This window comes from Symphalangus syndactylus, chromosome 14 (assembly GCF_028878055.3).
Source record: "Symphalangus syndactylus isolate Jambi chromosome 14, NHGRI_mSymSyn1-v2.1_pri, whole genome shotgun sequence".
NCBI lineage: Eukaryota > Metazoa > Chordata > Mammalia > Primates > Hylobatidae > Symphalangus > Symphalangus syndactylus.
The window spans coordinates 56,251,677-56,275,361 of NC_072436.2; the positions used below are offsets into that span (position 1 = coordinate 56,251,677).

General features: G+C 45.1%; 1 protein-coding gene across 4 annotated transcripts; it reads right to left on the minus strand.

Moving 5' to 3' along the window:
• Positions 1-631: 631 nt before the first annotated feature.
• On the minus strand, positions 632-19,634 carry ZNF2 (zinc finger protein 2). Of its 4 annotated transcripts, none has more exons than XM_063617694.1 (6): positions 17,981-18,050; positions 10,884-11,141; positions 7,616-7,687; positions 6,246-6,372; positions 3,322-3,435; positions 632-2,496 (listed from the first exon to the last, which is right to left on the minus strand). In XM_063617694.1, exons 2-6 carry the CDS (start codon positions 10,914-10,916, stop codon positions 1,493-1,495), a joined length of 1,350 nt encoding a protein of 449 aa, XP_063473764.1. In that variant the 5' UTR covers positions 10,917-11,141; positions 17,981-18,050; the 3' UTR covers positions 632-1,492. The 4 variants fall into 4 exon arrangements, with proteins under 4 accessions (XP_063473764.1, XP_063473765.1, XP_055098633.1 ...); XM_063617695.1 differs by having other exon boundaries at positions 8,941-11,141; XM_055242658.2 differs by lacking the exon at positions 10,884-11,141 and having other exon boundaries at positions 17,981-19,634.
• Between the last annotated feature and the right edge of the window lie 4,051 nt (positions 19,635-23,685).

Here is a 23,685-nt window from a genome sequence, read left to right on the forward strand (position 1 = left end):
CAGGGAAGAGAAGAGTTTTTGGATCAGGAGGTAAAGTTCAGCAATGGGGATCATGTTAAGGCAGACCTTAAATATTCAGATAATTTTTCACTAAATAGGGAGCTATTTTAGGTCTTCAGGAAGGCAGTGATGGGCAGGAAGGGGTCATTTGCAAAGACTGGCTGAACAGTAATATGCAAAATGTAACTGTGATAGAGGCTCTTGGTATTAACCAACTTTCGAGGTGCTTGTTTACTTTCCTAGCTTCTAGGTGCTGGGTTCTGGCTTATTAGATGTGCACAGAAGTGATGTAAGCCTGGGTCTAAGAAAATATCCTACAAATTCCTCTAGCTTTCTCTTCCTCCCTTGTGGTGACTTTGGAAGCCAGATGTTCCAAACCATTAGGATAGAATAAGACAGAGTGGTTCTCGTCAGGTTTTAAGGGAGACATAGCTCTCTGTGGGCTTGTTACTGTACCACAGCTTAGCACATCCCTCTTCAATAAAGCAGGAAGAACTGGAATTAGGAAGCTACTGCTGCCGGGAGTGGGAGCTGGGGATGATACAAGTATAGGCTGGGCTGTGAATTCAGAGAAAGTATGCAAATCCAAGAGGTGTTTTGAATGGAGAGAATTTGGTAAGCAGAAAAGTCATTCACTCATATAAATATTTATTGAGCACCTATTAGCAAGGCACTGTGTGAGATACAAAGACCTGTAAGTCACACCTCCAAGTGCTTACAATCTAGCTGAGAGGATAATACATATACATAAATTATAAAACAAACAAACCATCGAGCATAATGGTAAAGAGAATAGACTTTGAAGGTGAACCTGTCTTCAAGACCTGGCATCACCTTTTACCAGCTGGTTCACCTTGGGCAAGTTATTTAATCTCTCTAAACCTCAGGGTGCTCATCTGGAGATGCAGGTAGTAACACTGCCTACTTCATATGGTTGGTGACAGGATCAACTAATCTACTTCCTGTAAAATCCTTAGCTGAGTCTTTACCTCATCGCAGGTGCTCAGTAAGTACTAGCTACTAGCAGTGGAAGTAAGAGATCTAAAAGCTGGGACACAAGAGAACAACATTAGTGTCCCAAAAAGCTCCAAGAGAGGGGGACTAACAGCCATCAAAACAACTGTTCTGAAAAAAAAAAATAGTACTGCTCTGATATCATTCTGCCTTTCCCTCCTGTTGCAGCCTCCAGTTTCTTCAAGTGCAGTGATACCTGGGGCCTAGGTCTCAGACAAGAAGTGTGTCTCTTCCTAACATCTATCCTATTGTCTGACAAACCTCTTCAAAATTTTGTATTTTTAGAGTCATTTCCATGGCCTCCCCTACAGTTCTATAACACAGCAGGAAGGGAGTGCTTATTAAACGCTCTGGCGCAGAAGCAGGACAGGACAACGGCAGCCAGAGTGGGTAGAATGAGCAAATGGCAGCTTTAAGATAGGGGAGATCTATCTCAAATTTGTATGGAAGTCTTGTCCTACCCAAGCTTTTGCCCAACTCAGTCTATTCCCTGTTTGGCATAACGCCGTTGATGTTGAATAACAGAAGATTTTGAACTGAAAACTTTCCCACACACACTGCATTCAAAGGGCTTCTCTCCCGTGTGGACACGCTGATGCCGCGTGAGCCGGCACCGCTGGCTAAAGGCTTTCCCGCACTCGCTGCATTCATATGGCTTGTCTCCAGTGTGGATCTTCTGATGCTGTGTAAGGGATGAGCGGTCAAAGAAAGCTTTGCCACACTCGTTACACTGATAGCGAGGGTCTCCAGCATGAGCTTTCTGATGTCTATTCAGTGACGAGACACCATAGAAAGCTTTCCCGCACTCGTTACACTCATAAGGCTTCCTGCCAGTGTGGATTAGCTGGTGGCGAGTAAGGATGCTTTTCTGGCTAAAGGCTTTCCCACACTGATGACATTCATAAGGACTTTCTCCAGTGTGAATTCTCTGGTGTCGAGTAAGGGATGAACGGTCAAAAAAGGCTTTTCCACACTCGTTGCACTGAAAGGGTTTCTCTCCAGTGTGAATTCGCTGATGGACAGTTAGGGACGAGCGGTCAAAGAAGGCTTTTGCGCACACACTGCACTCGTAGGGGCTCTCCCCAGTGTGTGACATCAGATGTCTGCTGAGGCTGCTCCTGTGGCTGAAGGCTTTCCCACACTCGCGGCAGTCGTAGGGCTTCTCCCCAGTGTGAGTCCTCTGATGGCGGGTGAGGGATGAGTGGTCAAAAAAGGTCTTCCCACAGTCACTGCATTCCTGGTGTCTCTCTTTAGTGAGAATTTCCCTGGGCAGGGCTGACCCTCGCCGCAAGCCTTTGTTCCGGGAGAGGGATTTCTTATGAGTCTCCCCTGAAGGGCTTTGCTTTTCTGTTCCCATCCTGCCATCGGGTGTATGAACTTCAAATTTAGGACACAGAGGACTTTGCCTTCCAAGGCATTCCCTCAATGATCCTTCTGATTTTTCGTCTGAAGCACCATGAATCTCAGGCTTAGTTTCCCAGTCTGGAACAAACAGAAAACAGATGCAGTTTTTTTCCTGGGCTAGGAAATATTACAGAAAGAAGAGATGCTCCGATGAGTCTGAAAGTAATGTATGGTCACTGCATTGCTTGCTCCCACAGATAGTCTTACACTGCAGGGAGGGACTAAGACCTGGGAGTGAAGAAGGTGGCAGGGAACAGAATGGATGGTGGACACCTCAGAAAACAGGAGGATGTCCAGTAGGAGCATGGCCAGGACAATCAGGAGAGCATGCCGAATGGACAGGATGGCACTCAATAGAAATAGCAAAGTGTAGCTGGGCACGGTGGCTCACACCTGTAATCTTGGCACTTTGGGAGGCCAAGGTGGGCAGATCACCTGAGGTCAGGAGTTTGAGACCAGCATGGCCATCATGGCAAAACCCCGTCTCTACTAAAATACAAAAATTATCCAGGTGTGGTAGCAGGCGCCTGCAATCCCAGCTACTTGGGAGGCTGAGGCAGGGAGAATCACTTGAACCTGGGAGGTGGAGGTTACAGTGAGCCGAGATAGCACCATTGCACTCCAGCCTGGGCAACAGAGCGAGACTCTGTCTCAAAAAAAAAAAGAAATAGCAAAGTGTGAGTGCACAACGTTACAGATGTGAGAAAGTAACACTTGGTGAATATAGATGAATAATACGTTAAGGTGTAGAGGGAAAAAAATGAAAGCTATTGGGTGATATACAATAAATAATAAAGCAGAAGACTTGAATTTGAGAGAAAGATGATACCTGTTATTTCCCCCATCACCCAAATAACAAAAAGCCAAACAAAATTCCATTCTGTCCTGTTCACACTCAGTTACCTAGAGAGATACTCTCTGGCCATTCTCTCTCCTCAGACCCATGAAGATCTACCATCCACGGCTTGTCCCCTCTCTTCCATTGGAAAATCACATCAGGTTGAGGAACTGGAAGGCCTGCCCAAAGAGAAAGAAACAAAGCAGGTGGCTGTGTGTGATGAAAATAATATCACTCTCCCAAAGCTCAATCCCAGCCTCTAAGACTTTTTTGTTGTTGTTGAGACAGCATCTCACTCTGTCGCCCAGGCTGGAATGCTGTGGCCTGATCTCGGCTCACTGCAACCTCCATCTCCCAGGTTCAAGTGATTCTCCCGCCTCAGCCTCCCGAGTAGCTGGAATTACAGGCGGGTGCCACCACACCTGGCTGATTTTCGTATTTTTAGTAGAGATGGGGCTTTGCCATCATGGCCACGCTAGTTTCAAACTCCTGACCTCAGGTGATCCACCTGTCTCGGCCTCCCAAAGAGCTGGGATTACAGGCATGAGCCACTGTGCCTGGCCACAGCATCTAAGTCTTTTAGAGAGAAAATGCAGAAGGCAGAACGCACAAGCCAAGAATGCAGAGTCCAAAGCAGAGGAACCTTTGGACGGAGGCCAGCACTGAGGCTATAAAAGGAGCAAGTGGCACAAGGTCAGAAGGTTGAGAGAACCCGTGTGGATTCACGTGTTTATTCTTCCCCGTGAAGTGAATGGGAAGTTCCCAGTGTTAGCACTGGTAGGATGAAGGTCATTGGCTTAGGGGAGATGAGAATGAAATTAAGTCACCTTGAGTAAAAAGTGAATCCAAACTGCCCATTTTTGTTTATTTGTTTGCCTTGAGCATTATGCTTTCATTGAAACAAGTCTGTCCGAGTCATTCTAGGAAAATTAGCAGTGTATACAAGCAAAAAGAAAAAATCACCTTGGGTACAGTGTATTTTTTTTCTTTCTATTCAGATATCCAAAGATATCCACAGATACATTCTGTTAAAAACTGGATAATGCACGCTTGTAATCCCAGCACTTTGGGAGGCCGAGGCGGGTGGATCACGAGGTCAGGAGATCGAGACCACGGTGAAACCCTGTCTCTACTAAAAATACAAAAAAATTAGCCGGGCGTGGTGGCGGGCGCCTGTAGTCCCAGCTACTCGGAGAGGCTGAGGCAGGAGAATGGCGTGAACCCGGGAGGCGGAGCTTGCAGTGAGCCGAGATTGCGCCACTGCACTCCAGCCTGGGCGACAGCGAGACTCCTGTCTCAAAAAAAAAAAAACAAAAAAAAAAACTGGATAATGAGGCTGGGCACAGTGGCTCCCGCCAGTAATCCCAGCACTTTGGGAGGCCGAGATGAGTGGATCACCTGAGGTCAGGAGTTCGAGACCAGCCTGGCCAACATGGTGAAACCCCGTCTCTACTAAAAATACAAAAATTAGCAGGGCGTGTTGGCTCATGGTTGTAATCCCAGCTACTTGGGAGACTGAGGCACGAGAATTGCTTGAACCCTGGAGATGGAGGTTGCAGTGAGCCGAGATTGCATCATTGCACTCCAACCTAGGCAACAGAGTGAGACTCTGTCTCAAAAAAAAACAACAAAAATAACAAACCTAGATAATGAAATGATGCTGATTTGTAAACTTGATTTTTTTTCACATAATAAATTTAAAATACTATTTTATTTCAATCAGCACTGATTTACCTCACCATTGTAATGGCTATGGGATATGACATTGCATGGATAACATAATTTATGTAATGAATTCTCTTATGATAGAAATTTAGACCATTTTTAACGTTTTGCTATTAACAAACAATAGTGGGATGAACATCTGCATACACCATGGACTGCTAGTCCTATTATTTCCTTACGATAAATTCCCTGAAGCAAATCTATCCATTTTTGGTTATATTAAAAAATAGATCCTGGAAATAGGCTTGGGCTCTAAACTTCCCTTTTGTTGAGGCCCCAACTTGGGAAAGAGGCACTTTCTTATTGGGCCCAAGGATTGTCTGCTGGGTTTTATGTGGATTCTCTGTTGACAAAACAGCCACACCCAGCATCTCCCTGTGGCTCTCTGTCCCTGACCTCAGGGGTTCTATTTTCCTCAATACACCATCTGCTAAAGCCTGTAACAAATGCTCCTTTGATGCCTCCTGAATATTCCATTCTGTTTGGGAGACAATTGGCCTGATTAAGTTAATCTAGGGGGTGTTAGCACTCACTTTTTGACCTGCCTGGTAGGAAATTTGCAATGTGACTTTTACTGCCATCTGCTGCTTATTTTAAGCCGGCTTCTCAATCTGGGCACTCTCTCAGCTTCTCGTGAAGCTCCTGAGAGGTTCTCATAACCTCCAGGAGCCTAACTTTACTTTTCACTAACACCAGAATCAGCAGTGACTCTTAACTTTCTCTTTGTCACACAAGTCTCTATAATTACAAAGTGTCTTCTGTGAGCATCTAAGACTGTACCTAAGACAAATATTCAAAATCAAACATGTATCTGGTGACCTCAGAGGCACAACCCTGAATTCCGACAAGATGGCCCCCACCCCAGCACACACTCCTCTGGGTGAGCTGAGTTACCTGAATGGCGAACTGGGAGAAGAACTGGGCATATGGAACTCAGCGTCTTTGCCTGCCCCTCTGGAGAGCCAGCTCCCTGCCTCTAACACACATTCCGCTCTGTCCCTCAGCCTTCACTGGCCCTCCTTGCATTTTGCCGGGGCAGGCTGCTGAGCGAGAGAGCCTATGGTCGTCGGGCATGTCGGCCCAATGCTGGGGTTCAGTATTGAGCCCGCTGTTGCTGTACTCTGATGCCACATCTTTTGACTCTTACTTTATCTCTCAGGTGGCTCAGAACTCAGCGGGGAGGAGAACGGTATTAATTCCTCAGCCCTCTCAGCCCCACATTAGCATAGTACAAACTGTACCTCCTCATGGAGGCTCCCCTTACCCAATGACACAATGCTGTTATAGTTCTCCAGCATCACCTCCTTGTAGAGGTCCCTCTGTATGGGGACCAGATGACTCCACTCTTCATCTGTGAAAACCACAGCCACGTCTTCGAATGTCACTGATTCCTGAAAATACAATCACATTCTCCCTTACTCTTAACCCTTCTCTTTACTTGGACCAGACCAAAAATGTCAAAGATGACAGCCCTGGAGGACGCATGGTGGGAGGGAAGAAAAACAGTTCTGACTGAGTAGAACTTTAAAGCATTTGGGAAAAGTGGCCTTATCACCCAAGACATGAAGTTCTTGGTCAGAATCTCACACCACTATACTTACAGCTGAGCTTCTGAATATCAGACTCTTTTTTGAGACTTCTAAAAACAGCACAAAAAAATTCCTGTGTACCCTTCACCTGGCTTCCTCAACTGTCAACATTTTCCATATTTACTTTATTTTTCTGTCTCTCTCTAGATACACATTCTCCTATCTTTTCCCTAGGCCTCTTGACTAACTTGTCAACATCATGTGTCTTTAATCCTAAATATTTCAGTGTGTATTTTGTAAAAACAAGGACGTACTGTTGTTATAATCACAGTATAACTATAAAAAATGGAGAAAATAGCATTGATCTTATACTATTATCTAATCTACAATCTTACTCAAATTTCACCAATTGTCTTTTTTTTTTTTACAAATCCTTAGAATAATGGTGTTGATTAGATAATCTGTCGGATCCCTCTCATTTCATTCTAATGCTCTGTAATTCTGTAAGATTGCATCTCTTTACCTCCAGTTCTAAAACTTCAGATGAGTCTCCAGTGTGTCTGCAAAAGTTCTAGGCCAGGGTGCAGAATTTAAGACTCTGCCCTCGGGCAGGAATGGAGCAAGCCACACAGTCTCTAGCACAGGAGACTCTCTTCAGGGCTCTTAGCACCCCACAGAGGTGCTCTACAGTGTGTATCACATGCCCCAGCCTAGCCCCACACTCCCTGGAACACTGGGGCCTCCTCTCAGTCCACACATGAATGTACCAAAGGGACAGTCAGGACCAGAACCAGCCCACTCTTCCCCAAACCAGCCCACTCTTCCCCAAACCTTCCAATCAGACCCTACCATTGGCGTCTAGGCAAAATCACTCACAGTGAAGGCTCCAGGAGTTTTAAGCCTGGCGACAAGCTAATGGGCACATGCTCACAGCAAGAAAAGGTCACTAAAGGATACCTCAAGTCAAATAGGAAAGAAATACTCCCTATGGAGTCCTTCATCTGCCTGGCTGGGTCTGCTCAAAGAGGCTCCAGGATAGAGAAAGAAAAGTGGTTACATTCTGGAGACGAATGGAGTATTTCAGAAACACAAAAGTCCACCTCACCTGGCATCTGGTGGTTGGAGACACAGCAGCCATTCTCTCCTGTGTACTCTCCTTGTGGACAAGGGCAGAGTCCTAATGAGGCAGAAGTGGGGGGTGAGAAAGAAGGTAGGAGAAAGACTAGTCCTGTCGCATAGTCTTTTGACCCATGAAGCACATACCAGGGGGATATGTCATTCTCGATACCTTACAAAAGGGGGTCCAAGTAAAGCAAGGCCAGGAACAATCCCAGACCACCCCAGAATTAGAGCCAACAACCATGGAATTGCGAATTAGACCACGATGTGGTGGTGGTTTTTACCATGATGCTAGAGGCAGAGTTCTATTCCTGAGAGTCAAGAACTGTGTAAGATTCACACAGTACGTATAAATTCACATTCAATATTGCCCTGAATGATTACTGGGCAAAAGCCATAAGCAATTTTATAAATGACTACATGGACAAGACATATCAAAGACAATCCAGTCTCTTCAAAGGAAAAATACCCCACTCATAGCCCTTGCTAAAGGAGCATTCCTTGGGCAGCCAGGTTTTGTACCATGTGACCCTGTGTCTCATTCCTGGAGCCACACTGATTAGGCCACAGGTGGGTAATGCATATACGACTAGTAGACTGAGATGTGATCTGGCTTGAAAAGATGACATCCTTCCTTGGGAATGTGAACTAAGAAATGTCAGGACAAGTGGGTGACGAGCTGAAAGGATATCATGAGGTCCCGAAGTAGCCACAAGGATCGGGGAACCAAAGTTACCAGCAGCAGAACCCGTGGGCACATGGGAGGTAAAAGGTAGAGAAAAGGTCATAACAGACCACGGGACCAGAGGCAGGCAGGGGGAAGCCCAGTGCAGTCCCATCAGTGGTGAAACACTGACGCAAAGACCTAAGAATTCCTGGGGAAGCCCTCACCTCGCCTAGCACCACCCATGGGCTCCAATTTCCATGCAAACCAGCCTTATTTATTCATAGATTGCCATAATACTCTAACCCTCTTGGGCTCTGTGCAAGATCTTATCACTAATTCCCTTTACTGGGATTAGCTAAGTCTCAGTTTTTCACAATCAAGAGTCTAACTAAAACAACAGACCAGGCACGGTGGCGCATGTCTGTAATTCCAGCACTTTGGGAGGCTGAGGTGGAAGGATCACTTGAGGCCAGGAGTTCTCGAGACCAGCCTGGGCAACATAGCAAGACCTCTGTCTCTATAAAAATAAAAAATATAAAAATAAAACAAGAGCATTAAATCCCACATTTATGGGATTTATGGTGGCTGGGAGATGGTGTGGTCCTGGTGAGGAGGAAGAAAAGGCATATTTGTGGTATACTGACCATTCTCCAACAGTCAAGGGGATATGGTTACTGCTTCTTGTGACTCATTCATCCTTCTATTCAACCAGCATTTATTCAGCACCAACTACTTATATCAAGCGCAGAAAAACTGTCAGACACTGTCTTTGTCCTCCAGAAGCTATAGCTTAGCACAGAGAACAAACAAGTAAACGAAATAATATTTCACTCCAGAATGCGTTAAGAGCAGCAAAGTGATATGCACAGCAATCCATGAGAGCACCTCAGAGGCTCACCTAACCCAGCAGGGAGGGACGGAAGGAGGAACACTGCCGCTTTCTTGACAGGAGTGGGATCTAAGCTAAGTTTTCATTTGTGGGAGGAGCTAGAACATTCTAAATCTTGAGGTTTTTCAAAAAGAAGGAGGCAGGTCTTTATATGGAAAGGATTAACAACAAAAATTAGCTTAGAATGGTAGAAGTCTAGGCCGTGAGTAGTGCTGTGGGGAAGACAAGGGAAAAGAGGTAGAGGCCAGTTTCATCGAGGAGAGCTTTGCATGACCCTTTCTCCACAGGCGTGGAGATTACTGAAGGATTTGGGTGTGGACATGTCATCACATCTGTGCTTTAGAAAAATCACTGTGACTTATGTCAAGGGCCTTGAAACATACTGTTTGACCCAGCAATTCTCTCCTAGGAATTTATACTAGGAAATAAGTAATAATATATACACAGCTTTTTATGACTCATCATTAACACTAACCCTTATTGACAGCTATGTTCCAGGGCACTTCCTAAGCACTTTATATGTATTATCTCATTTAATCTTTTCAACAAGGCAGCAAAAATTTGGAATACCTTAAACATCTGGAGACTTGGTTAAATAATTTATGGCCCAGTCCATACATACAATGGAACACTATTAAACATCATCTTGGCCTGGCATGGTGGCTCACACCTGTAATCCCAGCACTTTGGGAGGCCGAGACAGGTGGATCACAAGGTCAAGAGATGGAGACCATCCTGGCCAAAATGGTGAAACCCCGTCTCTACTAAAAATACAAAAAAATTAGCTGGGCGTGGTGGCGTGTGCCTGTAGTCCCAGCTACTTGGAAGGCTGAGGCAGGAGAATTGGTTGACCCTGGGAGGTGGAGGTTGCAGTGAGCCAAGATCGTGCCACTGCACTCCAGCCTGGCGACAGAGTGAGAGTCCATCTCAAACAAACCAAACCCAAACAAAAAAAACCCATCATCTTAATAACAGCTAGCATTATTGAGTATTTTCTATTTGCCAGGTATTGTGCTAAGTGCTTTTTATAAGGCTAATTTAACTCCATCCTCATAAATCAATAAGGTAGGCACTATTTTACAGATTAGGAAATTAAGGCTTTGTAAGAATCTGAGGTAGAACTTGAATCCATGTCTGCCTGGGAGGTTTTAACTTGTATGCTATCATGATTTATTTTCATGAAAAGATAGCCACATCAATTACAGACCAATAGACTAGAACAGAAAATCCGAAAACATATCCAAACATTAGGGAAGCCTGATGTATGACTGAGGTGGCATTACAAGTCACTGGGGAGAAGATCACTAGTGATAAACTGCAAACAACTTCAATGTCCGTTAATCAGATAAAGGATTTGTGAATATATATACAAACATGAATATTATACATTATCTCATGTTAACAGAGATAAATTGCAAAAACATAATTACTGGGCAAAAAATAAGTTATAGAATGACTTACTGTTTAATATTTATATAAAATTTAAAAACAGGTAGATAACACCTACAAAAATCTATTAACACATGGGACAATAAGCACCAAATGTGTACATATCTGAGAAGAGAGGGAAATAAGACTGGGGAAGGATACCCAGGATACTTCAGCTTTATCTGTAATGCTTTGTTTCTTACAAAAAAAAAAAGAAAATCAACAACTGAAAAAAACCCACAAAGAACGGCCAGGTACAGTGGCTCACACCTGTAATCCCAGCATTTTGGGAGGCCGAGGCATGTGGATCACTTGAGGTTAGGAGTTCGAGACCAGCTTGGCCAACATGGTGAAATCCCATCTCTACTAAAAATACAAAAATTAGCCAGGCATGATGGCACGTGGCTGTAGTCCCAGCTACTCCGGAGGCTGAGGCAGAAGAATCGCTTGAACCCAGAAGGCAGAGGTTGCAGTGAGCTGAGATCACGCCACTGCACTCCAGCCTGCGTGACAAGAGTGAGACTCCATCTAAAAAAAAAAAAAAAAACCACAAATTCAAAACATACTAAGTGAAGAATGCACACTTTTAAAATTACATATTTGTACATGCATATTATGTATAGAAAAAGGAAAAACACATTAAAATGTAAATGAAATTTGAGTGGTGAGTTATAAGTTATTTTTATTTTCTTACCATTTTTATATATTTTTTTCAACAAGAGTATGTCCTTATTTTGGTGTACAGAAAAAAATAACAGGAAGGAAAGAAGGGTGGTGTGCAGAAAAGTTATAGCAGACCTGAGACTGCTATTCCTAGAAAGTTCTGCTTGCATGCTGACCCTTCGCTGGCAGCTGGAAACTTCGATTTTGAGAGGGTTCCCCAGTTCCCTAAGAGATAATGGTGGTCTACTATGCCTAAACTATTTGTGCAAACAATGTGGTTTATGGTGAACATGTGCTCTCCTATTGGAGGGTTTGGAATTTTGGTATGTGTTAGGCAGACGGTGCCTATGTTACTAGCCCTCAATAAAAAACATGGGCTCTGAGTCTCCAATGAGCTTCCTTGAGCACAGACATCACACTTGTTGCTGCATTTTCGTTGCTAGGGGAAGGAGTGTGCTCCATGTGACACCCTCATGGGAGAAAGAGAATAGAAGGAAGCCTATATACGTATTCCTCTACTCGGCTTGTCTTTTCCCCTTATGATCTGGCTGCCTATCCTTGCAGGGTCATCATCATACTGTTAGCCAGAAGTACAACTACGGGTCGAGTCTTAAGTCCTTCTAGTGAATCCCTGAACCTGGGGTGATCCTGGGGACCCCAACACAGGTAGCCACGCCACACTGAGTGGCTGTGGTGTGATGGGATTACAGGAAGGAAAGAATGGAGGTGAGTAGACCATTGAGGAGAGTGTTATAATTAAATAAGAAAGATGACAAATTGAATGAAAGCTGTGAAAGCAGAAATGGAGGAAACTGCTGTCAAGCTATTAAGAACAGACAGGCTGGGTGCAGTGGCTCACACCTGTAATCTCAGCACTTTGGGAGGCTGAGGCAGGTGGATCACGAGGTCAGGAGTTCAGGACCAGCCTGGCAAAGATGGTGAAACCCCGTTTCTACTAAAAATACAAAAATTAGCCAGGCACAGTGGCGGATACCCGTAATCCCAGCTACTTGGGAGGCTGAGGCAGGAGAATCGCTCAAACCCAGGGGGCAAAGGTTGCAGTGAACCGAGATCACGCCACTGCTCTCTAGCCTGGGTGACAGAGCAAGACTCTGTCTCGGGGGAAAAGAAAAAGGAAAAAGAAAAGGAACAGACAATACACTGGCTGGAAGAAGAGGCTGAAGGTGATGAGGGCAAAGATGATGCCCGGGTTACCAATGTGGCATGGATAACGATGCCGTTCATGGAGATAAGGAATAGAGAAGGAGGACTGAAGGGAAAACCAATGAGTACAGTTTTGGACATTCAGAATTTGAGCCGACCGCACATCTTTGAATAAGAAAACTCAGATGACTCTGGCTCCCACTGGCCAGATAAATAATAAAAATCACTAGTGCTAAATAAAATAATTTGAACTTTGAAGGACTATGAGTTTCATACTCAAAATAGAAAAGTTAATATAAAGTATGCCATAAAAGTTCTAATACAAGGAAGGCAATGTTTAAAACTTTAGTTATATAAAAAGGTACTTTTTTCTATTAATTGTATGACTATTCATAAAGTATAGATGTACCCCTGGGATAGATACTTGTATCTACTCATATAAGTATGTAAAAAGAAATTTGGAATGGGAATAAACCAGGTAATTCTAGATACAGAACTACATACCCCAAACAGTGAGGACTAATCAGTACTGGGGCTACACGTAAGTATCAAGTAGAAAGAGAAATGGGCTCTATTAACAATGAACCAACCTCTGGTTCCAAAGAGGCATAGTAACTGTGCAGACTTCATCCTTTCTCCCTTAGGAGATGTCTCCCTATAGCTAGACTTATGAATCAAAGACAGAAATAAGCAACAATTAAATTTTCAAAAATGTCAAAAGACCAGATCAATAGATATTTACTGGTCTGTTTGGTAGCATTCAACTCTATTCTATAACAGGTCTATCATATTCTTGGATATTTGGGGATTTTCTCTTCTAGTCTATTGGTCTGTTACCTATGCTATCTTTTCATGAAAATAAATCATTATAGCTTAGAGTTAAAAGTTGCCAGACAGCTCAGGGTTATTTAACAATGGGTTCACACTGGCCAAGCAAAATTTTAAAAGAATGTTACCTTGAGGGTGAATACCAATTTGCAAAAGCTATGTGAAAAGCAAAAACTTATTGGAAAAACAAGTTTAGCTAAGTATAAGCAAAAAACAAACAAACAAAAAACACCCCCAACCTAACGGGGAGAGATTAGAGTTTGAATCTGGCTGAGATATAAACATAAATAGAAACAAAGACATGTCAATTGATAACCAGAGCATGCAACGTGTGTTGTCTAAGAGTATTCTTTTCCTTTTTGGTCTTTTAAGATTCGTCCATCCCAAGAGGGTATCCAAATATTACCCTTAGGCCCTAGAAAGAAGTCAAAATTAGCATTTAGAGATACAGGAAAGTGTAGTCATTGGGAGTATAGGCTCTGGAGACAGACTGCCTGAAATCAAAATCCGCCTCTGCCTCTTCCTACCGGTGCTACCTCAGGAAAGTTTCTTAACCTGTCTCAGTCTGCCTGTTTGCAAAACTGGAATAACAGAAGTACTATCTCTTGCAGTTATCTTGATGCTTAAATAGGGTAATACATGTAACACATTTAGAATAATGTGTTAAGTAAAGTTAGTATAAGCTAATGTAATAAGTAATGTTATAATTCTAGGAAGGTAGTGTACTGAAAATATTAATTACACTGAGTTGCTGCATTTTTTTGTTTGTTTTGTTTTTTTGAGACAGGGTCTCACTCTGTCGCCCAGGCTGGAGTGCAATGGCATGATCTCGGCTAACTGCAACCTCTGCCTCCTGGGTTCAAGTGATTCTCCTGCCTCAGCCTCCTGAGTAGCTGGGATTACAGGTGCCTGCCACCATGCCTGGCTAATTTTTGTATTTTTGTAGAGGGTTTCACCATCTTGGCCGGGCTGGTCTTGAACTCCTGACCTCAGGTGATCCGCCCACTTTGGCCTTCCAAAGTGCGGAGATTACAGGCATGAGCCACTGGGCCTGGCCGAGTTGTTGCTATTTTAGAGTAGGTTTAAATGTAAGTGTAGTAATAATAAGTGGAGTCAAATTAATAATAAGTAAGTAATAAGTGGAGTCAAAGTATTTGTATATGTTTGTCTAAGGCACTGGAACTTTTTGAACAAATCAAACCATATCCAAAACTGCAGTCGAAACTGCTCAGTGTTAAATGTTTAAAGACAATTTTCAAAGTTTTGTTTATTAGATTACAACTTTAATTAAACAGAGCACTGAACAAATTACAAATGGTGGTGAGCATATATGCTCCCCAGCTATTAAGCAGTGGATATTCCCAAAGTGCTCCTCATCCATAGGTTCCCTGTCACGTAGACTTCTCTCCCCATTAGGTTTAGACTCCACCAGCAGTCACTTCAGTAAGCTCACTGACACTGAAGACTTCTCAAATCCACCAAACTCAACGGGCAGTTACCGCTAGCCAAGAACCACCTCCACTTCTGTGTTCTCTTTTCCTATCCCTGGATCTCAGAGTATCACTGGAGAAAATGTCCTCTAAATTCAGTCTATATCTTCAAATGAGCCCTTGACATCATCCAGAAAGCTTTTACTGCTCCCATCTTAGCTACATAGCTATTCCAAACCTCCATGGGTACCATTCAATTTCCACATAACTTTTGTCTTCTACCACACCAAAGATTCCCGGAAATGAGTTTCAAGGGAAGCAGGGTTATATGGTAGAAAGCATTCCACAGGCATGGAATTATTAACCATGAAGCCTTGGATGAGTTACTTAAGCCAACAGTTGTTTACTACCTAGCTCACAGCATAGTTATAAATGATGAGACCATTAATATAAAGCATTTCTCATACAGTTCATTCAACAAATAAAAGTTCTCTTCCTTTCTACTGCCCAGTGCAACCCATCCACTCGTCCCACTATTCGATAAATGTGTACCAAGTAGCTGTTATGTGCTAGGGCAGCGAGATGTGTGAGGTCAACAAGACAGAAATGTCTGTCTCCAGGACTTTACCTTTGTGTCCTATACCCTGTGTTCCACTGTTTTTCACATTGCTTCCTCTCAGAATTTGTCCCTGCACTTCCCTTTTTTTTGTGGTTGTTGTTTGTTTTGTTTTTGAGACGGAGTCTGGTTCTGTCGCCCAGGCTGGAGTGCAATGGCGCGATCTTGGCTCACTGCAACCTCTGCCTCCCAGGTTCAAGCGATTCTCCTGCCTCGGCCTCCTAAGTAGCTGGGACTACAGGTGCGCGCCACCATGCCCAGCTAATTTTTGTATTTTTAGTAGAGACAGGGTTTCACCATTTTGGCCAGGATGGTTTCAGTCTCTTGACCTCACGATCTGCCTGCCTCGCCCTCCCAAAGTGCTGGGATTACAGGCATGAGCCACCGCGCCCAGCCCCCAGTCTTTTTTTTTTTTTTTTTCAGCATTTTCCAACCCAGTAGTACTTTCTTTCGACATCTTCAAAGACATACAAGCCTCCTCTACCTGAAACTATTTTCACTGAATCCCATGACCTCCTTCTAGCAAAACAGTTCTCATTTAGGTTTTCCTTTCATGATCAAACTTTTTGGAGAGTAATACAAACCTACTGACTCCACACTGTTACCACTTACTGTTCTCCAGTCCGTTTTTCAGCTTTTGCCCCTCACGCACCTGAAATGGCATGCTTGAAAACTATCTTTTTTTTTTTTTTTTTTTTTTTAGACGGAGTTTCACTCTTGTCGCCCAGGCTGAAGTGCAATGGCATCATCTCGGCTCACTGCAACCTCTGCCTCTTGGGCTCAAGTGATTCTCCCACCTCAGCCTCCCAAGTAGCTGGGATTACAGGCACCCGCCATCATGCCCAGCTAATTTTTGTATTTTTGTAGAGATGGAGTTTCACCATGTTGGCCAGGCTGGTCTTGAACTCCTGACCTCAAGTGATCTGCCCACCTCTGCTTCCCAAAGCGCTGGGATTACAGGCATGAGCTACCGCGCCTGGCCTACTAATGCATTTCTGATCTTATTATCTCTATTTATTTTTGTTTTGTTTTGTTTTGAGACGGAGTCTCGCTCTGTCACCCAGGCTGGAGTGCAGTGGCGCGATATTGGCTCACTGCAAGCTCCACCTCCCGGGTTCATGCCATTCTCCTGCCTCAGCCTCCCGAGTAGCTGGGACTACAGGCGCCCACCACCACGCCCAGCTAATTTTTTGTATTTTTTAGTAGAGAGGGGTTTCACCGTGTTAGACATGATGGTCTCAATCTCCTGACCTCGTGATCCGCCCGCCTCGGCCTCCCAAAGTGCTGGGATTACAGGCGTGAGCTACCGTTCTCGGCCATATTATCTATTTCTCTGTAGCTTTTCACTGTTCTGACAAGCTTCTGCTTATTCGAATGGTTACTGTAACTGCTATGATACTGCAGTAGCCTTTCTTCCAACCACTAAAATTGCTGTCTTTCTGTGACTCTTTTTCCCCACTTTTGCCCTGGAAACATGGATGCTGCCCATAGCTCAGTCTTCGTACTTTCTTCGTTTTTGCCATCCCTCAGAAAGTTCATCCACATTCAGGACTCCATTTTCAAACTCTACAGATGTCCATGTCCTGTAATTTGACAATACAACTGTATTGCATTCTTCCAAACTCATCCTGCATCTCCAAATGACTGCAAACCTTGAATTAGGCGTTCCACCATTACCTCAAAACTATCTTCCTTTAGGCAATTCCCCACATCAACGCCTCTTCCTGGCTTTACATTTGTATCCGATGTTTTATTATTCTCCCAGGTGTCCCAAATTCAAACTCTTACCTCACTCTCTGTCCTCCCAAATCTAGTCACCAGGCCCTTTTGACTCTTCTTTTGCAGTGTCATCTGTATCCTTCCCTTTCACTACCACCACCATAATTCAGGTCCACAACATCTTACTTCAAAACTACCATATATTCCTAACTGGCTCTCTGCTACTGGTCCTTTCCCCTCTCTAGTCCTGAATGTGACCTCTAGAATAACTGTCCCCAAATAGTTTCATTCGTGTCAGTCCCTGGATCACACCTATACAAGCCACCTTGCCTACTGAGTCTTGTCCTGATTCTCTGAGTCCCGGGCCCTGGCTCCCAGCGTACCTTTTCTTCAACCTTGTCTACCACTGTTCCTGCATTTCTGTAAAAACTATCTCCATCTCAAATCTGCCTAACGCTTAGCTGCTTCTTTCGTGGTTTTTGTTTTGTTGTTCTTTTTTTTTTCACGTCAAATCCCACCTCCTCCATGAAGCCCTCCAGCACTCATGCGGAGGCCCAGGGCAGGGAGCTAAATGAGGCAATCTGAGGCGCTGTCTGGGAAAGAGGAAGCGGCAGCATCCTAGATTTGGTGTTAATTCCACCCACGTTCATTAAGCACCCATTATGGGAAGAAGAAACGGGAGAGGCGGAGGAAGACTCCGAACCTCCAACCTGAAAGTCCGGGACCGACACACAATGGGTGCCCAGACCCCACGGGACACACGCACACACGGGGGTGGGTGCACAACTTTCCGTCCGCACCGAGACGTCGCGACACACGCTCTGCAGGCTGGCCTCGCCCGTGTCACCTCGTTTTGCTCCCACAGCACCTCCCCAAAGTTCTCATGTCCCCTCTCTCGGCTGCTGCGCTCACTCCGCTCCTTGAAGACACACACCCACAACCCTCACCTCCGGCACAGAGTGCTCGGGACCCGGGAAGACGGCGCCTCTTCAGGTCGGGAAACCAACGCGCCTGCGCAAAGGGTCCTGGAGCCCGCGCTCCCAATCAATGCGGGGCCTTCGCAAGGACTTCATTTCCCAGAAGTCTCGGCGCCCGGTGCGCTTTAATATGACGTCCGAAAATCTGTGCAAACGCCGGCTTCGCGTGGGTGAACAGGATCCAAAATGGCAGCGTTGTCGCCTTAGCTGGAGGACGAGCCGTTGTGGATGTTTGGGAGACTTATGGTCACCCTGAAGTACTGCCTGCCTCTAGTGTCGCGTCCCTCCAGTCATCCGATGGGAGCGCCGTCCACAGGGAATGTGTCTCTCTGATCATGGTGTACAGTGCCCAGCCCTGGGGAAGACCGAGACGAAATCGAGTCAGCTGGCGTTGGGAGGGGGCTTATTTCCGCTTCCGCTTGCCCACTTTCAGGAATCTGATTCTGAGAACAGGGCTGCGGTTCCAGGCAGGGTTTGTGCACATATCTGCGTTGGAAGGAGAGAGGAGCCTAGGACACATATGTATTAACTGTGCAGCTGGTCCGACTCCCGACAGCTTCAGCGCACACCAGCCGGCCTTGGAGTTGCTGGAAGGGCCCTGGCTGCAAGCTGGAATCACCCGCAGAGCTTTAGGCATTGATGCCTGAGGCCCAGCTGTAGGGCGACAGTTTGAAAAGAGCTGCAGGTGACTCTAATGTGCAGCTAAAGCTAGGAACCACTGAGCTACATCTCAGGGAAGACTGAAAATTACAAAGAATATGATAAAATCCTACTTCAGGAACAAAACTACGTTTTTCCAGGTTAATTTATTAGTTTTTTTTTTTTTAAGTTTTTTGTGGGTACACAGTAGGTGTAAACATTTATGGGCCACCTGAGATATTTTGACCCAGGCATGCAATACATAATAATCTCATCAGGACAAATGGGATATCCATCACCTCAAGCATTTATCCTTTGTGTTACAAACAATCCAGTTATATTCTTTTAGTTACTTTAAAATGTACAATATTATTGGCTGCAGTTACTCCGATGTGCTATCAAATACTAGTTATACTATTTCTTATTCTATTTTTTGTACCCATTAACTATCCCCACTTCCCTACCCCACCAACTCTTCCCAGTCTGTTAACCATCCTTCTACTCTCCGTCTCCGTAAGACTACACTTTCTTTCAAAAAATCCAAATTGCTCACCATAAGCAAGGCATGGTTACAAATATGAGTAAGTTACTGCCCCAAATGTACTCGTGGTCCAATGGAAAAAATCAGAATGTAAAATCACAATAGAGGCAGTATGTTCTATAATTGTGTCACATTCAACAAACTATGAGAGTACAATGGAGGAAGCTATTAACTATGGCCGGGAAAGGTGGGAAAGGATTCCTATAACTGGTATACTTAAATACTTAAGAAAAAAAAGTGTGATCTAAACAGAGAATGGTACATGCAAAGGCATAGTCTAGAGGATAAAAGTGAAAAGAATTAGTAGCAAAATGAATGCCTTGTGGATGAGGTTTAGGGGCCAATAACTATCTTGAGGTAAGGCCAGGTTGTGGCTGCCTTTGCGTTGTACTAAGGGGTTTGGACCTTCCTAGGAGATTAGAGCTTGATTAAAGTCACAATATCCACAAGAGAAATATTTTCTTTTTGTTCCCTTCTGTGTGGTGGTTTTTATTATTTAGCCTTATACTGAGGGTGGAAACTGGGGTCCTGAAAGTGTTTCCTTCTAGAATATTCCCCACCCACTGGGAGGCCCTAGGGTTTGTCTTTACTGCTTTCAGGTAGCTGCCAAGGTGGAAGTTTATGTGCTCTAGGATTTAGCAGTCTAAAAGTCAGGTTTGTTGCTCGATTCTCAGAATCCTAGCTCTCACTTTATTTATTTATTTTTTGAGACAGGCTCTGGCTGTGTCAGCCAGGCCGGAATGCAGTGGCATGCCTTCAGCTCACTGCAACCTCCACCTCCTGGGCTCACGTAGTCCTCCCATCTCAGCCTCAAGAGTAGCTGGGACTGCAAGCATGCACCACCATGCCTGGCTACTTTTTGTATTTTTTTGTAGAGATGGAGTTTTACCATGTTGCCCAGGCTGGTTTCAAACTCGGGCTCAAGCAATCCACCCTCTTCGACCTCCCAGAGTGCTAGGATTATAGGCATGAGCCACTGCACCTGGCCCATTTCACTTTATTTTTTAAAATGTTTACAAATTCCTCACTTTCATGCCTGCTCATCAGTGTGTTTATAAAGATGTTTGCAATTTTTCAGCATTTTTTTTGTTTTTTTTTTGAGACAGAGTCTCACTCTGTCACCCAGGCTGGTGTGCGGTGGCGCGATCTCAGCTCACTGCAAGCTCTGCCTCCCGGGTTCACGCCATTCTCCTGCCTCAGCCTCTGCGAGTAGCTGGGAGTACAGGCACCCGCCACCACACCCGGCTAATTTTTTTTGTATTTTTAGTAGAGACGGGGTTTCACCGTGGTCTCGATCTCCTGACCTCGTGATCCGCCCACCTCGGCCTCCCAAAGTGCTGGGATTACAAGCGTGAGCCACCGCGCCCGGCCAATTTTTCAGCATTTTTAGTTTTTTTATTAAGAGGGCTGTTTAGGCCATCTAATCGGCCATGTTACTGGGAAGACGAAGAGAATTTTAAATGATTTTCTCAAAAGAGTTAGGAGGAGCAATATGGAAGCTAAGCAGCCAAGAAGTGACATACATCCATCTTTTTAGAGTAAAACAGGTATCTCTTGGGCCCAGAAGCTTGTAGGCTGTGCCAAATTGCAGGATGTTATGGCCATCTGATGCTGTTTAACCACTCCAAACTTAGTGGCTGAAAACAACAATTTTATTAGGCCAACATGTTCTGTGGGGCGAGAACTTGGATGGGCACAACAAGGATGGGCACACAGGGATATCATTTGGATATCCCCTCCAAATCTCATGTTGAGATGTAAACCCCAGTGTTGGAGATGGGGCCTGGTGGGAGGTATTTGGGTGATGGGGGCGGATCCCTCATGGCTTGGTGCTGTCCTCGCAATAGTGAGTACTCCTGAGATGTGGTTGTTCCTGCTCTCCCCAATTCTGTTTTGTCCCTGCTTTCACCATGCAAAGTGCAAGCTCCCACTTCACCTTCCACAGTGAGTGAAAGCTCCCAGAGGCCTCCCCAGTAGCCAAACAGATGCCGTTGCCATGCTTCCTGTACAGCCAGCAGAACCAAGAGCCAAGGAAACCTCTTTTCTTTATAAATTACCCAGTTTTCAGATATATCTTTATAGCAGTGCAAAATGGCCTAACACAGCTCATTTCTGCTTCACAATTTCTGGATCCTCAATTGGGAGGACTATATCTGGCACCCAGATTGGCACCCATGGCTAGGCTCAGCTGGGACTGTTGGCCAGAATCCCCGCATGTAGCCTCTCTTTGTGCTTGGACTTCCTCACAACATGGTGGCCTCGGGGCAATCAGGCTTCTTGCACCTCATTTCAGGGCTCTAAGAGGGTCCCAGTGAACAAGACAGAAGCTGCATGGCTTTTTTTTTTTTTTTGAGACAGAGTTTCGCTCTCGTTGCCCAAGCTGGAGTGCAATGGCACGATCTTGGCTTACTACAACCTCCACCTCCCGAGTTCAAGCGATTCTTCTGCCTCAGCCTCCCGAGTACCTGGGATTACAGGCATGTGCCACCACGCCCAGCTAATTTTGTATTTTTAGTAGAGACAGGTTTTCTCCATGTTGGTCCATCTGGTCTCCCGACCTCAGGTGATCCGCCCACCTCGGCCTCCCAAAGTGCTGGGATTACATACAGGCATGAGCCACTGTGCCCGGCCAAGAAGCCAGTTTTCTTTTCTTGTCTTTTTTTTTTTTTTGAGACGGAGTCTTGCTCTGTCACCCAGGCTGGAGTGCAGTGGCGCAACCTCGGCCCACTGCAGCCTCTGCCTCCTGGGTTCCAGAGATTCTCCTGCCTCAGCCTCCTAGGTAGCTGGGATTACAGGCGCACGCCACCACACGCGGCTAATTTTTGTATTTTTAGTAGAGACGGGGTTTAGTAGAGGCAGGTGTGAGCCACTGCGCCCGGCCGCCGGTCTTAAAAATTTATAAACTGTATGATTCCATTTATGTGACATTCAGGAAAAGGCAAAACTATAGGGACAGGTAACAGAGCAGTGGTCACAGGTTGGGGTGGAAGAGGCATTTGACTGCAAAGGAGCAGTAAAAGGAATGTTGAAGGTGGTGGAAAGTGTATAGGCTGGTGAGGACTGGAGCTCCACCAACAGTGCTTTGAGATCAAATGGTGCACTAGAGCACTGAGCAGGAGAGAGAATATTCCTGGGGTAATAAATGTGCATTGTAACAAACAAGGGCGTCTGGATCAAGATCTGTCCCAGAGGACACAATGTAAGAGTGGGGAATTTCAGACACTGCAGCAGGCCCACAGGATGGGCATCAGGGAAAGGCAGTGGCCCTCAAGTTCATCTGAAATAGTTCCATCTCTAGTTCTGTTGAGCCATCAATGAGATGAAAATCTTTTCTCATTTGTCCATCCCCTCACCTTTTTGGTTCAGAGCACCAAAGATGGAAAAGCTCCTATATCAGCCGTGGTTCCCAGACAACGTCCCCCTGCGTGGAAGAGGGCTTGCTTGCTGCACCATCCTGGCCATCTGTGCCACTGGAAATGCTGGCAGAAAAGTGAAACAGACTGCAAAAGCAGGAAAGGAGAATGGTCTCTTTGCCTTGATTTTGTAAGTTATTTTGTCTTTGCCTTGATTTTGTAAGTTATTTTGTCCTGAACTCCTAAATAGGGTTGATAAACCAATCTCTGTCCTCACAAGTTGCCCTTCTCTGGCTGAGGACTGCCTCCAGAAAACCACCGTTTTAATACTCAGACTGTGTCTTAGGCATTGGCGCTGCTATAACAGAGTATCTTAAACTGGGTAATTTGTAAACAACACAAATTTGTTGTTCACAGTTCTGGAGGCTGGGAAATCCAGTATCAACGTGCCAGCCAGTTCAGGGGCTGGTGAGGGTACGTTTCTCATAGATGGCACCTTCTGTGTCCTCACATGGCAGGAGGAGCAAAGGGGGCTTAAGGCCCGTTTTTATTTTTATTTATTTATTTAATTTATTTTTTGAGACGGAGTCTTGCTCTGTCGCCCAGGCTGGAGTGCAGTGGCACGATCTTGGCTCACTACAACCTCTGCCTCCCGGGTTCAAGCAATTCTCCTGTCTCAGCTTCCTGAGTAGCTGGGATTACAGGCGTGCACCACCACGCCCAGCTAATTTTTAAATATATTTTTGGTAGAGACAGGGTTTCACCATGTTGGCCAGGCTGGTCTCAAACTCCTGACCTCAAGTGATCTGCCTGCCTTGGCCTCCCAAAGTGCTGGGATTACAGATGTGAGCCACCACGCCCGGTCTAAGGCCTGTTTTTAAAGGGCACTAATCTCATTCATGAAGGCAGAGTCCTCCAAAGGCTCCACTTCTTAATACTATCACCTTGGGAGTTAGGTTTCAACATATGAATTTGAGGGGGACACATACATTCAGACCATAGCAGGCCGTTTCTCCATTTCTTCTGGGTCGTAAATGATATTTGTTTCTGGAGCAGGAGGGCATTCAAAGTCCTCTTTTGTTCTCCATCACCCTTCGCTGATTTCAGGGGCAGATGGAGAAAGGCAAGAGGCACGGGGCAGC